This window comes from Marmota monax, unplaced genomic scaffold, assembly GCF_021218885.2.
Source record: "Marmota monax isolate L192 unplaced genomic scaffold, Marmota_monax_Labrador192_F-V1.1 WCK01_AAM20220418_F8-fsc00127, whole genome shotgun sequence".
In the NCBI taxonomy this organism is placed as follows: Eukaryota; Metazoa; Chordata; class Mammalia; order Rodentia; family Sciuridae; genus Marmota; species Marmota monax.
Genome location: NW_026692894.1, coordinates 3,580,599 through 3,599,157, shown reverse-complemented (window position 1 = coordinate 3,599,157; position 18,559 = coordinate 3,580,599). Strand labels below are relative to the sequence as shown.

The 18,559-nt window shown below is 37.6% G+C and overlaps 1 protein-coding gene and 1 non-coding gene across 2 annotated transcripts; one reads left to right on the top strand and one right to left on the bottom strand.

Moving 5' to 3' along the window:
- Positions 1 to 96: 96 nt before the first annotated feature.
- Positions 97 to 17,833, bottom strand: Glo1 (glyoxalase I). The gene is made up of 6 exons (XM_046450753.1): positions 17,647 to 17,833; positions 10,105 to 10,187; positions 7,443 to 7,583; positions 5,944 to 6,011; positions 5,187 to 5,276; positions 97 to 632 (listed from the first exon to the last, which is right to left on the bottom strand). The coding sequence occupies exons 1-6, from the start codon at positions 17,725 to 17,727 to the stop codon at positions 538 to 540; spliced, it is 558 nt and encodes a 185-aa protein (XP_046306709.1). The 5' UTR covers positions 17,728 to 17,833; the 3' UTR covers positions 97 to 537.
- On the top strand, positions 1,314 to 1,416 carry LOC124096784 (U6 spliceosomal RNA). The gene has a single exon (XR_006853011.1). It is a non-coding gene; the product is annotated as a U6 spliceosomal RNA (small nuclear RNA).
- Positions 17,834 to 18,559: the final 726 nt, after the last annotated feature.

The window sequence follows — 18,559 nt, the reverse complement described above, 5'->3', positions numbered from 1 at the left end:
ATCAGTATCCCTGTCAGCATGATTCTGAATTGCTCTCAAGAGTACCTTCTCTTTTGTAAAATAAACACTTTATACTGTTTGAAGTACACATGAAGATTCATTTTTGTTCAGTGTTCTTTACTTTCCATTGTGAAAAGTTATTTCTGAGGAATTGAAACCCCAGAAGATAACCACCACAAAAAAATGATAAATGTTTCTTTTTCAAAAGATGATGATTCAAAGGCAGACCTGAAGAAAAGTAATATTTAGGAGACAGAAGGCAGCAAATGCAGCCTCTAAAGGGAATTGTTATAATTATTGCCTAAAAAGTAAAGTTATAGAACTACATTCAAGGTCATAAGATAAAGCACTACTTTAAAACTAGAATGATCATTTAGGTGGAAAAAACAGCTGAAAAAGGAAAGCGAAATAGACTAAAGAATAATTTGAACTGGAACAATGATCCATCAGTTCTAGATGCTTCTGGTATCTGATATCTTGAGTCATATTGTTTCCTTCCTCATCACCATCTTCACTGACATCGTAAAAGGAGCATTCTCATGAACTAATAGATGCTGCTATTTTGTTTGGATTCAAAATTTCAATCCAGTAACCATCAGGATCTTGAATAAATGCCAGACCTTTCATTTTACCTGTAAATTAAAATTTTTCATTACTGGAAAAACTCAAAAAAACAATCAAACAAACAAAAGCCTTGTAAATTAAAAATAGTTTTATCACACTGGGGTTGTGGTTCAGTGGTAGAGAGCTTGCCTAGCATGTGTGAGGCACTGGGTTAGATTCTCAGCACCACATATAAATAAAATAAAGGTACACTGACAACTAAAAAAAAATTTTTTTAAATAGTTTTATTAATTCAAATTTTAATTTACATTTTAAAATACACTATTTTGTCTGTAGGTTTTAAAAAAATTTTTTTTAGTTGTCAATGGACCTTTGTTTTTATTTATTTATATATGGTGCTGAGAATCGAACCCAGTGCCTCACACATGCTAGGCAAGTAACCTACCACTGAACCACAACCACAACCACATTTGTAGTTTTAATTTTTTTTTAAGTTGTAGATGGACACAATATCTTTATTTGTTTATTTATTTTTATGTGGTGCTGAGAATCGAACCCAGGGCCTCACACCTGCAAGGCAAGCATTCTACCACCGAGCTACAGCCCCAGCCTCTGTAGTTTTATACTTTTAAAAAATTCTATATTGTGGGGCTGAGGATACAGCTCAGTTGGTAGAGTGCCTGCCTCACATGTACAAGGCCCTGGGTTCAATCCCCAGCACCAAAAAAAAAAAAAAAATTCTATATTGTGTGCTCACTTTGGCAGTACATATACTAAAAATTAGAATGATAGAGATTAGCATAGCCCCTGCACAGGATTGATATGTAAATTTGTGAACTATTATTGATTTTTTAAAAGAAATTCTATATTGTGCTGGACCACCTGTAATCCCAGCAACTCAGGAGGCTGAGGCAGGAGGATCACAAGTTTGAGGCTAGCCTGGGCAACTTAGTGAGACTCTGCCTCAAAATAAAAAATTAAAAGGGCTATGAATGTAGCTCAGTTGTACAGCACTCCTGTGTTTAATCCCCAATAGCATAGAAAAACAAAATTCTATCTTGTCAGTTTTGCCCAAATTTATGTTTTTCATAATAACTAAAATGTTATTTTCCACACACAGCTGAAAACAAGCTCTCCTAAAATAAACCATGGGACTGAAACATCTGTTAGGTATCAAGTGTTTACCTCATCTTCATGATACAGTTCATAACACCAATTCAGCAGTCACAAATAATAATAATGTTAGTATTATTTTGGGGTACCAGGGATTGAACCAAGAGGTGCTTAACTACTGAGCCACATCCCCAGCCTGTTTGTTGTTGTTGTTGTTTTGAGATAAGGTCTTGCTAAGTTGCTCAGGTCCTTGCTAAATTGCTGAGGCTGGCTTTGAAATTGTGATCCTCCTGCTTCAGCCTCCCAGTATGCTGGGATTACAGGTATGCACCATTGTGCAAGTGCCATTTATTTTTGTTTTTATGTACCCAGGAGTGAACCCAGGGGTGTTTACCACTGAACCACATCTATAGCACTTTTTTTTTGTATTTTATTTAGAGACAGGGTCTTGCTGAGGTACTTAAGGCCTTGCTTAGCTGCTGAGGCTGACTCTGAACTCACGATCCTCCTGTCTCAGCCTGCTAAGCAGCTGGGATTACAGAAATGCACCAGCCCCATATTATTTTTTTTTTTTTTTAATTTTTAATATTTATTTATTTTTTTAGTTCTTGGCGGACACAACATCTTTGTTTGTATGTGGTGCTGAGGATCGAACCCGGGCTGCATGCATGACAGGCAAGCGCGCTACCGCTTGAGCCACATCCCCAGCCCCAGCCCCATATTATTTTAAAGAAGAAAATAGGAAGGTGCTTAAGAGAACAGATAGTGTGTCCTACCTACAAAATATCTACAGACTTGAGTCACATAAATCTGACAATCAGATTCTTTCTCCCAGAAATTCGTAACTGGGATGGAAAGGCTAACAAGTCAGAGTTGTTTGCTTACATGTAAAAATGTAACCTGAGAAATTTATTTTGGGACCAAGATGCTGAATTGATTTGACTCCTTTCCCTGGATGCTTTCTCCAAGGCTAACCCAAAAGGATACAAATGGAAAACATTGGGGGGAAAAGTGAAGATCTCAGGGGGGTGGATGAGAAGAACAGGTGGAAGCGGGGTAGAGTGGCTATTTTAACCTAGTCTCTGTGGGTCAGACCAGAAGGAAGTACATTACAATTGTGGGAGAATAAGCAGGAGTTTTGCTTTTGCTCCCCTCAGCACCGGGGGCATTGGCACCTGCCCTTACACTTGGGGGCTCAAAGCATTGGTTAACAGATGTCCTCAGAATTAAATAAGGATGGCACAGAAAACTTATGCTTATGAGGACGTGAGAAAGGGACTACCTCATCTCCCAACCCACTTCCACATGCCCAGGGCTAGGGAATGACAATCTCAGAAGTGTTTCCTACTAATACTGCTTTTCCCTTAGGGACAAAGTTGGAAAGAGTTGTTGTGGGGAGTGTAAAGAGTTTGACTCATTTCCAGGTTCCAAGGAATTTCAGCCCTGGCTTACCCTGCCCATTTTCTTAACATCATTCTGGTTGTTAAGGACAGGACTTCTTCTATTCACGCTATACGACGGACTGAAATAGCAAACAACTGTAGGTGTGTGTGTGTGTGTGTGTGTGTTTGTAAGTTTAGAGGTCAAAATAACAAGAATTTAAAGAACATAACAATTGAATGTGTGTGTGTGTGTGTATTTTTATATAAAATTATAGCTGGGCATGGTGGCACATGCCTATTATCCCAGCAGCTCAGGAGGATGAGGCAGGAAGATTGCAAGTTCAAAGCCAGTCTCAGCAATTTAGTAAGGCCCTCAACAACTCAGCAAAACCTTGTCTCCCAACAAGATGAAATATTAGGACAATATGGACCAAAAATTATTAAAACATGTAAAATTGATGGATAATATGAAATAATATCACCAACATGAAACAAGAACAAGAAAATATTAAAGGAACCAAGCAAAACTAAGGGACCAAAAAAATAATAGATTAAAAACACAACAGTTGAATTAAATAGCAGAACAGATACATTTGGGGAATAATTAGTTAGCTGGTATATCAGTTTGAGAAAATATCTCTAGAAAGAAGGCACAGTAATGAAGAATATAAAAACTTCCAGAATAACACAGAATGCACTATATAAAGGAACCCAAACAGATTGACAGTATATTTTTGAACTGTAAAACTATGCAAACCAGCAATGGAGTAGTATTTCAAGATTGAAAGAAAACAAACCTAGGATTTTCAACAAAACTGTCATTCATATAAAAATATGATTCTTGGGCATACAAAGTCTCAAAAGTTTTGCCTCAAATACCTTTGGAAAATAGTTTTGGTTGAGGTACTCATAAAAAGGGACAAAAGGGGCTGAGGCTGTAGCTCAGTAGTACTGTGCTTGCCTAACATATGGGTTTGATCCTCAGCACCACATAAAAATAAATAAATAAAATAAAGGTATTGTGTCCATCTATAACTAAAGTATATATATATGGGATATAGATATAGATATAGATATAGATATAATATATATGCATATATATATATATATGGACAGAGAAATTCAATACAAAAGATATATGCAGAAAAGATTTTCAAAATACCTTAATGTATTTAATGCTATTTTTAAAAATACCACAACCAAAGAAAAAGAAAATATGAATCAATAATATCCCAGTCTATGTAATGGTGACATGATGGGGGTTGAGGGGAATAAGTTATTTTCTTATTGGGGAAGAGATATGTATGTTAAATACTTTAATTTAAAAAAAGGTTAAAATAAAATAATGAACATTTTAACTTAAAATAATAAATTTGGATGGCAGAAATGATCCCAAGTAAAATAATCATAATACATGCAAATCAAACAAAATCCAAATATATACTATTTCAAGAGACATACCTAAAATATAAGTACATACAAAGATTGTAAAGTACTAAAAAAGAAATACTAGACAATTATTAACTAAAGAGACCTGGTATTGTTATGTTAATATCAAATAAAACAAACTCATTTTTGGTTTTTTTGGGGGGGCGGTACTGGGGATTGAACCTAGGGGCACTTAACCACTGAACCACATCCCCAGCCCTATTTTGTATTTTATTTATAGACAGGGTCTCATTGCCTTGCTTAGGGCCTCACTAAGTTGCTGGGGATGACTTTGAACTGGCAATTCTCCTCTTGCCTCAGCCTCCTGCGCCGCTGGGATTACAGGTGTGTACCACTGCCCCCAGCTTAAACTTATTTTTGGACGACCAGTTAAACCCTGAGAGAGTGAAAGGTGGTGGCCAAAGAGAGAATGCGATAGGGTTATAGGGTGGGAAAAAGAGCCTAGGTTTTTGATGGCTCTCCAGATCCTGTGTCTAGTCCCTTGTGAAGCCACCCTGTCTTCCATTTCCCTAAGATAACAAGGTATTCTAATAATTTTCCGTCTTGCCTTAAGTTGACTGATGTCAACCTCTATTACCTGTAGCCAAAAGGATTTTACTGGAACTGTGCCCTCTGTAGATGCTTATATATATTACTTAATTAAAGAAAGGCATTAAAATCAGTAAGTACTAGACTCACCATCATCAGGTTTCTTCACAAATTTAACTCCCAGTTCTTCAAATCTTTTACAAGCTCCATATACATCAGGAACAGCAATTCCAATGTGACCTTAGATGACACCCCCCCACACACACACCAAAAAAAGAAAAAAGAAAAATACAGAGAGAAGGAAGAAATAATTATACCAGGGTTTCCAAGTGCCTTGGTGGCTTCTGAAACTTGTGTATTTCAAAAACATAACATTTGAAAGCAAACTGAGTCTCATAAAGAACAAATATAGACTGACTAGCTGGGTATAATGGAATAATTAGTTACTATAAATGATACATTACTTAAAATAAACCAATACTACCTCACATATAGTTCTGTTAAGAATAATCTATACAAAAAAGAATCATGCTTAGTAGGTAGGTTGTTGGCATTAACTATACAGTAGCCAACTGAAGTCTGTTATCCTGTCATCTTGAATTGACAAATTTTAAATCAAGACAGAAGTGCACACTAACAGAAATTGAGATTCTAATAACCATAGTTTTTTTTTTAATTAAAAAGTCAACTGAAAATAAAATATGGAGACTTAAAAGTAAAACTGTTGTGAGTATATTTACTGTGAAATTATATAATTCCTAATAAGATTTGTGGAAATAAAACATACCTCTAATAAATTGATTTTATTTGTTAATTAGGCCGTGATGTTTTAGGTTTACTATAATTTTAAGTATGGATCTCATGTAAAATCAACAAATCCACGTTACATATAAACAGACAAACATACCAAATCCCCGAGGGTCTGAATTGCCATTGTGGTAACTCTGAGTCTCATCATTTTCAGTACCCCAATTGCTACAAAAGAAGGGAAAATATAACTTATAGTTCTGTTCTATTGTATGGGGGATTGAACCCAGGGGTGCTTGACCACATCCCCAGCCCTTTTTATTTTTTATTTTGAGACAGGTCTTACTAAGTTGCTTAGGGCCTCACTAAGTTGCTGAAGCTGGTCTTGAACTTACAATCCTCCTGCCTCAGCTTCCCAAGGGGATTACATGCGTGCACCACTGCACCAGGTTATAGAACTGATATTCTGAGAAGAAATCCTGTCTTTAAACTCTTGCCATGTGTATATGCTACTCTACACACTTGGCCTATCCCCTGCTACTACAAATATCACATTTTCAACTGCAGAGAGTAATCATTAAAGTATGATTTTATGATTTTAATTAGATTAAGAAGATTGTAAAATCAGGCATCTGAATACGAACAATAACAATAATAACAGCAACTATTATTTATTATCCTCAGTACTTTATATTTCATTTAACCCTCAAAACAGCTCCATGGCCCAGACTTGAATAGTTCTATTTTATGAATGAGACTGCCACTTTAGGGAATTTTTCAGGGTCATAGAATTAGTGTTAGTACTTAAGACTCATATCTAGGCCTGTCTGATAGAAAAACTTTGTTTTAAATCAGATAGACATTAAATCACACATCTTGAAACAAACACTCTTTTTTTTTTCTTCTGTTAAAGAGTACATAAAAACAAAGTTAAAAAAATAATAATGAAAAAGGGGGGAATACCTCTTTCTTTCTAGTGTTTTTTTCTTAATGTGTGTATGTGTATGGGGCTGGGGATTGAATCCAGGGCCTTGTGCATGCAAGGCAAGCACTCTACCAACTGAGCTATATCCCCAGCCCTTCTTCCTACATTTTTTAAGTGTTAAAATTATAAAAATACCTTCCAGCCCGTTTTATTTTTTATGTTGAGACAAAGTCTTGCTATGTTGCTTAGGGCCTCACTAGGTTGCTGAGGCTGTGCTTGAACCTGCAATACTCCTGCCTCAGCCTCCTTCATTGTGGGAATTACAGGCATGTGCCACAGGGCCTGGCAAACTATCTTAAAATTTTAATGTTAATTGTTACAAAAATGGTTTGATGACTTTTTAAGGGAACATATTATATAATATTTCAGGATCAAAAATATAGCAAAACTACAAAATAACAAAATTTTGAATGTTGGATGATTTTAGTTGTAGTCTCTAAACATTAGTTAATTACAGTTTGGCAAATATCTTACTATTTCAGGGTCTTAAATTCTCTGAAAGACATTTACCCTATTTATACCATAAAACAAAGACCAGACCAGAAGATCCATATAAAAACACTCAAACATGTTGTTACAAATTGAATTAAACTGATAAATAAGCAAAAAAAAAAAAAAAAAAAAAGAAAAAAACTTAAAATCTAGAATACATAAAAAGATAAAAATGTACTCACTGTGTCAGTTCAAGTGTAGCTTTTCTGGAGAATACCCATGCCATTTTTTCATTTTTATCTTTAGGGAAGTCATTTTTATCCTCATAAGCCAAGAAATAGAGTGAAAAATTCATAGTAGGAAAATCTAATTTTTGAATTAGCCTGAAATTAAATAAAACAAGACTAATTCATGAAGGAAAGGTTGATTCATACTAAAATCAACATAACCCAATACTCAAGTTCTATAAATAAGAGCTATGTATATAGGAAAACTATCTGAACGGAAAAAGCAAGAGGAAAAAAAATCTTATTTAAAAACACCTAATTGGGGCTGGGGATGGAACTCAGTGGTGGAGTGCTTGCCTAACATGTGCAAGGCCCTGGGCTCAATCCCCAGCACCACAAAAACAAAACAAACAAAAAAAGGACCATCACCCTTTGGTCTGTAAATATCAAGGAAATACAAAAATAAAAGAAAATTTTTGTAATTCATCAATCTTCAAATTTAATGAAATTTAATTGGAATTGTAGTACTTGTTTATAAATGGAAAGAGATAATTTTGTTTCTTTTTAGTGAACGATACAATGCATTACTCTATTCTTTGAGATATGTGCTATAGATATTTAAATATATACATTTAGTGAGTTCTTACTATGCCAGAATTTCTAGGAAATAAAATTGAGGACAGGTGGTATGAGAGCAGGAAAAATGACAAATTAATATCACAGAAGATGTGAACATCAACAATAAGATAAAGCAGCTAACAGTAGCAAATACTGCAAAAGGGTGAAACAGAAGTGAGACTAAGAGAAGGTCAAGGAATACAGCAAGGTCCTGTGAGAGCAGTTTTCAACAGTATAGATCTCACTGGACTTGGGAGAGACAGGGGCGGTGAGCAGGTAAAACAGCAGCAAGCATGGTCTCTCTATGAGGCAAGAAAGCAGGGCAACAGTCCTTCTAGAAGGCTTAAGCATGTTTGTAGGATGAAAGGAAAGAGTCAGTGGGGATGGAGACACTTGATATGAGAGAAAGAGTGAATTCTGAGGTTTTAAAAAAGATAACTGAAGTTACAGCTTATAAAGTGAGTTTAAAGAATGTAGGATTATTTTGCAAGGAGCAGAATAGAATGAGAATGTATGTAATACCATTTTCTTTCAATTACTGAGGATTAAATGCTCAAAGATGACCTGGTTCATAATCAACAAGTACAGATGGTTGAAGCACATCAAAAGGGAAGTTGCTAGAGTTTTGCTCCAAATCTTTCATTTGATTATCACTGCTAGGTACATGCTTTGGTCCAATCAGATCCATTACAGACTTATCACAGGTAAGATTTACTCCAATATGCTTATAATAAAGTATCAGACACCTCAAACGGTCTAATCATGATAAACTACCTCTGCACCTCCTAAAGTCGATTGCACAAGCCTTACCCACCAATCAGTTGGCAATTGAAACAAATGTACCTGATGCAACTTGATTTTCCCCAGAGGAGGATATCTTTAGGTCATTGTCAAGTTGCATCCAATTTGGGGGCTTTTTAAAAATAAGGTCCACGCTGGGGCTGGGGTTGTGGCTCAGTGGTAGAGCACCTGCCTAGCATGTGTGAAGCACTGGGTTCAATTCTCAGCACCACATATTAATAAACAAATAAAATAAAGGTCCATCAAGGACTGAAAAAAAATAAAAAAATTAAAAAAAAAAAATAAAAATAAGGTCAACACTGGAGTCAACTGGACATAGATTCAATTTCCAGCTCTGCCATGTGCCAACTGTGGGATTTGGGACAGCAACTTCCATCTTTAAGCTTTGCTTTTTTCACCTGCAAAAATGGGGATATGAGCTGCTCAAAGACCTACTGTAAAGACTAGAGGAAATAATGGGAGAAGTGCCTGGCAAATAGCAAGTGTCCAATAAATTTGTGTTCATTATGCCCTTTAAATATGTCATAAACACATGCCGGACAAAATCAAAGAAACTGTAAGACCAGTTATCTTTAGGGAGGACCAGGGGAAGGAAACTTATCATTTTTCATCTTATGTTTTTCTAAACTGGTTGGATTTTCTAAACAAACCTACTATATTACTTAAAATTTTCTCTCAATGTTGGTGGAGAGCATCTAGGCAGTAAATTAAAGATCATTTAATTTTATTCTTTTCATAATTTTTTTTTTAGTTGTAGATGGACACAATACCTTTTTTGGAGAGTTGGTGTAAATAAGTAAATATGCTTTAAGGATTAAAAGAGGAGTGGCTTTTACCTGTTCAGTAAAATAGAATGTAGTCTATAAAATTGGAAGAGGGCCAATTTTAAGTAAAACCATTCGTTTTCTGAGTAAAAAGTCCTTATATATATGTTTTCTGAAGTTAACAATAGGCTAAAAGTGGTCAGAACATCAAAAAGGGTGTGAATATTATTAAGGATTTAGCAGGCAGCTCTCAAAGAGAAAAGAATTTGGAGAAAATGAAAGTATTTGTGCCTTTTGTTGCCACTAAGCCAGGCTGGAATAAAGAAAGGGAAGTTAATCTAAACCCCATTTATTCAGACCTCCTTACAGACTCTTTACCTAAAGAACTTTTGTTACTTTTGAAACAAACTACAATTTTTAAATGGGCCTGAAAGCATTACCTATATTGGCAAAGCTATGTATTTAAACAATAAGGTTCCAATAAATGGTCTTACGTCATTCCAAGGACTCTAGTATAAAAATCCAATGACTTCTTAGGATCCTTAATTCGCAGCATGGTCTGTTGCAACAGAAAATCCTAAAGAAAAACAGAATATACTAAAAACCTTTAATTTTTACTATGCATTACCAACATTAATTGTGTTTTTTATAACAAGATACAGACAGTCCACCATTGTAATACAATGAAAGAAAGAAAGAAAGAAAGAAAGAAAACGCCTTTGTCCCTTCAGCCTACTACGAAAACTGCCTGGTAACAGTTCCTATCACCCACAAGCTCCTGTGGCTCCGCCCAGCAGTGCTTTCTTGTGCAGGTCCCAGTGTAGCAGCCTTGAAGTGCCAAGAAGTTTGTATCTCCAGGATTACCCTCAACCAAGGGTATAGCAAAGATGTGGCTTTCTTGCTCCTTGGTGGGACAATTCTGGGGCATGCTCCATACAGTTCCTCAGAGGAATGGAATCCCAGGTGCCCACAGTGATCACAAGCAAACACTACTTACTGTAGGCCACCCTTCCCCAAACCACAGAGCTTTCTATGACCACCTCCCAAAGAAACTACTTACAACCTTTATTCTAGGCTACCTTTCCACAAGCTGAACCAAGACTTTTTTTTTTTAAAGAGAGAGAGAGAGAATTTTTAATATTTATTTTTTTAGTTTTTGGCGGACACAACATCTTTATTTGTATATGGTGCTGAGGATCGAACCCAGCGCCATGCGCATGCCAGGCAAGCACGCTACCACTTGAGCCACATCCCCAGCCCCCTGAACCAAGACTTTATTTGATGTTATAAATAAAGAATACAATTGCTATAATACTTGTTGAGTGAATGCATGAGAAATGTGTTTCCTGAACCATTTACAGGTAACTATATAAATTAGCAAAAAGTCACATGACCCTATACTCCAAAATAACTAAAAGGTAAAAAGCTACTGTCTCTAACACCTTTGTGAAACTATAATTTCCACATCAGGAAACAGAAGGCTTGACTGATAAAATGATAGTGCATATAAACTGATGGAAATAAGATTATTATTAGCATTAACAGTAACATTTGGCTTAGGGGTTTGTCTTTGTAAAAACTCGTCCCAGTTTTATAGATGCAAGGCTGATTCCAAATGATCAAATTAATTGTTCCAGCCTCCCGATTTTTAAGTTCAGGTCTCTTTTTACCATAGGTACCTTCCAAGCCCATGTGTCAACCTTGTCAGTGTTCCCCAATAGTTTTATTCTGCTGTACCCATGGATGTGACAAAACGGGTCTGAAAATTCTCACTACTCTCTTTGCAGTTACCATCATCTCTCTCCTGTAACTCATTACATAAAATACAAATGTAGGGGCTGGGGCTTTAGTTCAGTAGCAGAACGCTTGCCTAGCATGTGTGTGACATTGGGTTAGATTCTTAGCACCATAAAGGCATGCTGTCCACCTACAACTACAAAATTAAAAAATATATATATATAAGTGTTACAGTTGAGGTTGTGGCTCAGTGTTAGAGTGCTTGCCCAGCATGTGTGAGGTCCTGGGTTCAATCCTCAGCACCATATAAAAAATAAATAAATAAATAAAATAAAGATATTGTGTCCATCTACAACTAAAAAAATTCTCATTTAAGACAAAACTAGCTTGAAAACTACTATATCTTATTAAAACCAACCTTAAATTGATATAAGAATTAAATTCTTTATTCATAGCATATAATCACATACAAATGAGCTGGCTCTGAGGTTCCATGTTTCCAGAGCATTCAGTTGCTTTTCTCAGTCAGGAGCTGGCCTCCTAGAGGCCTCATGTTTAGTGTATAGTTGAGAAAGAGAAAAATGGCTCCCAGTGTCTGGGCACTAGCTAGGCCTTGGTTCCCTCCTCACCCAGCCACAAAAAACACCTACAGAGTCATTCTGTGGCTGCAATGAAGAGACAAAAACAGAATTTATGGTTGTCTAAGTATAGATTAAAACAAGGCACTGAGAACAGTACAAAAACTTCTCCCCTCCCAAGTAATGCAAGTGACTGCTGCTTCCCTGTCAATTACAATGTTTGCTGGAGGAGGACAACTCTAGAAAAAGCTGTGTGCTTTTTCAGGCCAGACCAGAGGTGAGTTCAAAGGGTCTATTTGGCAGGCCTCCTAGGGGCAAGCTGTCCTCCCCGGCTAGACTTGGCACTTGGCCAGGGAGTTGCAGGCAAGGACTAAATCCTAAAGAGGTCTCTGATTATTCTATCAAACATTAACTGTCAAGGGCATTGCAGATGGAATTAAGGTTATTAGAGAGTTGGTTTTAAAACGGAGATTGGCCTAGATTATCTAGATAGGTTCCATGTAATCACATGAGACCTTAAAAACAGAGGAGAGAGGCAAGACGTATGAAAAGACAGAAGAGACATATGAAAAGGCAGCAGAAGAGAGGTGGGCAGCAGGGGAAGCCAGAGAGATGCCAAGGTGAGGCACTGACCTACAGGTGCTGGCTGTGAGATGCAGGGGTACAGATAGAAGCAATTAAAGACAGATCTCCTCCCTCCCCACCCCAATAACTGAAAGCCCACAAGGAACTCGGGACCTCACCCTACAACTGAAAAGGAACTGAATCCGGGGAACAATCTGAGTTTGGAAGCAGATTCTTTTGAGCCTCTAATAAGGAACACAGCCCTGTCAATACCTTCAGTTTAAGCGAGTATGACCCATGTCAAACTTCTAACCTACAGAGCTATGAGATAATATACTTCTCACCAAGCTGCATCCAATATTATTGGGCTTTTCTTTAGTATCATGAGGTTTCTTTCATTTCTCTTGCAAAGAAAAGGAAAAAAAATACACAAATGTGAGAAGAATTATTTTTGAGAGGCAATATGGTTAAATGCTGGCTTTACAACTGAAACCTTGAGTAAATCAATACTTTCCTTGAACCTGCTTCCACATCTTTAGAATGAGGATCATTACAGTTTCTAGCTGTTATGTTTGAGCTGAAATGTAAAGGGAATAATGCATGAAAGTGCTTAGCATAACACTTAGCTACTCTGCTTACTATGTGTCTTGCCGCTGCTGTTATTATAAAACAGACAAGCAGAGTATCCACTACTGACTATTGCTATTGATTCCCCAAATCTGTATTCTCCAGCCCATACCTCTATCTTCAGCTATGAACTTACACATCCTGCACCTACTTATCATTTCCACTTGGGTTAGAACTTCAAATTCATTACAGCCCAAACAAACACTTCTTCCTATACTGCCAAGAGTCAACGTCTCAACTACCCCTTGTTAGCCCAAGTCAGACACTTGAATTCTCCCTGATTCCTCCCTCAACATTCCTTCCCCAAACCAAGCACTCTATTTACCTGTCTGCTTAATCTCTCTTGGAATCTTTCTCCTCCTGGGCTCCCTAATGACCATTACCTTGCTTAGGTACTTACAAGTTCCTGCCTGGACAATCAACTGTTTCTTATAGGCTTACTTAAATGCAATTCAGAGTGATCCTTCTACAAGAAAAACCCATTTCTGTCATTTCTGGGTTAAAAAAAGACAATCCTTCAGGCTAGGGACCTAGCTCTGTGATAGGTACTTGCCTAGTGTGTAAAGCCCTGTGTTCAATACCCAATACCCCACCATCCACAAATAAATCAATCCTTCAGTAGTTTTTCAACACTTTGGGAAAAAGCAGCATATATGGTTACTGTATACGTCTTTAACCTCATCTTTTATCTCAAGCATTTACAATTTCATACCTTATCACTTAAAAAATGGGTGTACCCCCAATAAATGTGTATTTATTTTAATTACATACTTGTCTAATATACCAACATGAATATACCAGTATGACACCGGGTTGGAGTGTGGATAAGCATCAGAGCATATGCTTAGCACACATAAGGTCCTAAAAACAAAAAAAAATGTAATATATAGTATATAAATAAATATAAGATATAAATATAATAATATAAATATATATTATATTATATATTATATTATAAATAATATAAATATATAATAATACACACTATTTGCCAAGTAGAAATTTTTATAGGTGAGAAAACAAGGAAACATGTTAAGAATCCTCAATTTTTCTTTGCATCTCCCAAGTGAGTATTTTTTTTTTTTAAAGAGAGAGTGAGAGACAGGGAGAGACAGAGAGAGAGAGAGAGAGAGAGAGAGAATTTTTTAACATTTATTTTTTAGTTTTTGGCGGGCACAACATCTTTGTTTGTATGTGGTGCTGAGGATTGAACCTGGGTCGCACGCATGCCAGGCGAGCGCGCTACCGCTTGAGCCACACCCCCAGCCCCCCAAGTGAGTATTTTGTATACTTCAACTCCCACTACCTAAAACTTCATTCTCTGCCTCAGTTCACTGATGTCATTGTGTTTTTATATATACTGAGTCTAGAACAGTCAGTCATCTATCCTGCCATTGTCCCTCTTTCTTCTTCCTGTTCATTACTCTGCATCCAACTCTACCTGGTTACCTCCTTAATTAACAAAACTTAGTTCAAGTGTCACCAACAGTGAACATTTCCTTGGATACCATGCCCTACCAATCAGATGAGACACATTAAAAATAATAATAATAATTTTATATATTTATATATATATATATATATATATATATATATATATATATATATATATATATATGGAGCCATGTACGTGTGAGATATATCTACAGAATGATGTGAAGTTGACATTGGTAGTACAACTGAAGACATAATTGCAACATTAAAGACATTGTGTATTCTATCAAAGCACTCTGATGGAAATAATAAAAAAAATGGTCATCACGGATCACCATTTGCAAAGAGAAATTAGGTCTCTTGAGCCAAATAAGACCACCAAGATGTGGTGCAGCTGTGTATTCTTTGATGTGCCCTTGAGATGAAGATGCCGCAAATGTTCAGTAAACTAGTTGACTTTCTGCCCTTGCTGCTCTCTGCTTCCCAAACCAGACCTGCATCACTTACCTCACCTTCTGGAAGAGATTAAATGACCTCATCACATCCAGACTTGGATCCTTCTAACCTACCCTACAAAGTCCTGGATCATTCTCCCTACCTACACAAACTCTCTTATGTGTGACATTCAAGGTTCTTTTCATGTTCTATCTCCAATCTACCATGCTGGCCTTCTCCACTGTTGCCTGGATAACCTGAATTTCAACCAAAAATATTTAATTAACTCTTTAGGACATGCTCTTCATTGCATCTGTCATCCTACCACATTCTTGCCAAAATGCTCCCTTCCCCTAGAATGCCCACCCAGGTCCATCTTACTTTAGAGTTGGTGTATGTTTGGTAAAGGGAGGAGACCTCACCTTGCCTATCCTCCTAGTCTGTCCAAAATGCATTTATTAAGGGTTTTTCCCCCCTCCTTCATGGAATATTCCAAAATTATTTCTTGAGTCAGTATTCCAGAAGCAGATAAGGTAGGGGTTGGGAATGTGGGCTCTTTCTTGGGCAAGCCACTCAACACTTCTCTAAGTCTCCTCATCTGTAAAATGGAGATAATTAGGGGCTGGAATTGTGGCTCAGTGGTATAGCACTTGCTGGCATGTGTGAGGCCCTGGGTTCAATCCTCAGCACCTCATATAAATAAACAAATTAAAGATGTGTTTACAACTAAAAAATATTTTTAAAATGGAGATAATTATGCATCCAAAAAGGCTGTTATGAGGACTAAATTAAGTAATGTACTTAAGCCACCAATCCAAGGCTTCACACACTTAATACATACAAATAGTATTAATATTATGTATTCCAGGGCTGGGGTAGTGGCTCAGTTGGTAGAGCATTTGTCTTGCATGTGTGAGGCACTGGGTTCAATCCTTAGCACAACATAAAAACAAATAAATAAAATAAAGGTATTGTGTCTGTCTATGACTAAAAAAAATATTTAAAAATATTATGTATTCCATTTTTTCTTATAGTACTTTAGTATTAGTATAATGTATTCCATTTTATGTCCATGGTACTTCAAAGGCCAAAAGTTACTGATCAAAAAAAAAAAAAAATGATTACTCCAAATCATCAAGAGAAATTTAGCTAATAAGGAATGTAACTTAAGATGCAAGGAAGCATATTTAATATATTTATAAAGACTCCCCAGAATTTATTTATTTATGCCAAGGATTGCACACAAGGCCTCATGCATGCTTAGAATGCTCTCTACCACTGAGCTAGACTTGCAGCCACTGGAATATTTTTTTGTTTTAAATAGCCCAGTACTAAACCATCCCTTAAATCTGTTTGTTGGTGTGTGTTTATTTGTAATAACCCAGCACATAAAATGCTCAGTTATCTGGGAATAACTCGATCTATATTATAAAATAACTATGTATTAAGTGATACATAAGTGAGAGGGGTGTGAGAGGGTACACACACACACACACACACACACACACACACTTTTTTTCCTTCCCCCTTAATTTTGCAGTGATTAACACTTTTTTCCTACATGGGGACCAAAAGTTAGTTAAAGGCTTTAGTAATCAGAGGTATGTGACTGCCCTGAAGGCAAAGGACAGACAAGTAGGGACCCAAGTCATTGGCAATCTATGGGCCTCTCTTAGAGATCTGCGTAATGCCCATATTCATTCTTCTTTTACTAACTTTTTTTTCAATTTTTTTCTTTTCTTTTTTTTAATATTTATTTTTTAGGTATAGATGGACACAACACAATGCCTTTATCTTTATGTGGTGCTGAGGATCCAACCCGGGTCCCTCCCGTGCTAGGTGAGCTCTTTACCACTGAGACACAATCCCAGCCTCTCAATTTTTTTTTTTTTTTTTAGTTGTAGATGGACACAATATCTTTATTTATGTGGTGCTTAGGAGCAAACCCAGTGCCTCACATGTGCGAGGCAAGTGTTCTACCACTGAGCCACAACCCCAGCCCCCCCATATTCACTCTTCAAGAAACTTTTAAGTGATGCAATTAAATGAACACATAGACATTTACTGACATTGATAACCACAGGAAAAAAATTTCCCAAGCAGAGGACGTGTCTAGCTTGGCAATGCAGGAGGCACCACACCTGAGTGAGTTACACTGACTCAGAATAGTATGTTAAGTAAGTGAAAGCCTAAATCTGCAACAGGTCATTTTTCTCACTGGGTCACAACTGTAAAACAAGAGTGATGCTGGAGTTGGGAGTGACTACAGAAAATGATCGCAGCCACAAGGTTCCAGCATAGACACACCTTTGAACCTATGACTACAAGTTTGAAACTGCTCCTCTATCAGCCATGGCGACTGACTTGGGGAACAGTCACACCCATGGACAAGGAACCTGACCCTCATTTGGCTTGGCTTCTAAATGCCGTCCCAAAATAAACAAGTTAATGAAGCAGGGTCGCAGGTTTTTGAAACAAACTGATGTAAGGGATCCCCTCCATTCTTAGCCGATCTCAGGGTCCCTGGGATTGGACTCCATTATCCCTCTTCCCAGCACACGCCTCGTCCGCGCAGGGCCGGCCGAAAGGGGTTCAAATGCCTTGCGGAGTCCCGGGATCCGCTCCCCCGGGCCCGGACGCGCGAGGAGGCCCAGTGCCCACCTTGGTGCTAGGATCCGGGTCGGAACAGCAACTGAGGGCGACCTCGTCAGTGAGGCCGGTCGCGGGCTGCGGTTCTGCCATGGCTGCGCTGCAATATCACCGACGATGAAACCCGGGAACCGAGGGCCACCAACACCCTCTTACCCAGCCTCTATGCAGCCTCCGCTAGAGACAGCGCGACGGCGCCGCTGGGAGGTGGTCGCAGACTTCAGCCAATCGCCACGCGGAGAGCTGTGGGCTATCTTCTGATTGGGTCTCTGTGAGTCAGCGCCTCCGACCACAGGGCTCTGTGCCTAGAGACTACAACTCCCAAGGTGCAGTGCGCAGGACGGAGGCCCGCTCTTAAGGCGGGGGTTGGAGGGAAATCTACTGCTGGGAGGCAGCGATTGTATTACCAATGACCTAATTTTGCTTCTGTTTAGTTATGAAAGTTGGGTAACCCTCTCTACGTCAGGGCGGCAATTTTATAGAAAATAAGGATCTGATGTAAAGTGAGAATTGGGAGTTATTCTTTTTAAATTGTAAAGATCAGAAGTTTATTTTCTCAATTTAAGCAGACCAGGATAAGTAAAACCACTCTGGTTTAGTGGAAAAACCCATGTTCAAGTTTTGGTCCCATTCTATTTTAGTTCTAGAAGCTTGTAATAATTATTGATCCTCCCTGAGCCTCCTGATACTGAAAGCCATGAGCTTTTAAATAGGGGGTACAAATGCCAAACTCCACTTGTGCCAGGAGTCAATTCACATCCAAGTGGTAGCTTTGAGAGAGCCGTTTTTTTTTGTAATTGATTTTATTTTTTTGAATACACGACAGCGGAATGCATTACAATTCTTATTACACATACAATGCACAATTTTTCATATCTTTGTATATAAAGTATGTGAGAAAGCAGTTTTATAGATTTGTTGGTGC

Excerpts from the sequence above, each read along its gene's own strand:
- Glo1 (XM_046450753.1), bottom strand. The coding sequence starts at position 17,727 with ATGGCAGAACCGCAGCCCGCGACCGGCCTCACTGACGAGGTCGCCCTC. Across the intron at positions 10,188-17,646 it reads ACCCGGATCCTAGCACCAAG|GATTTTCTGTTGCAACAGAC; the intron begins GTGGGCACTGGG and ends GTTTTTCTTTAG. Across the intron at positions 633-5,186 it reads TGTGAAGAAACCTGATGATG|GTAAAATGAAAGGTCTGGCA; the intron begins GTGAGTCTAGTA and ends TTTAATTTACAG.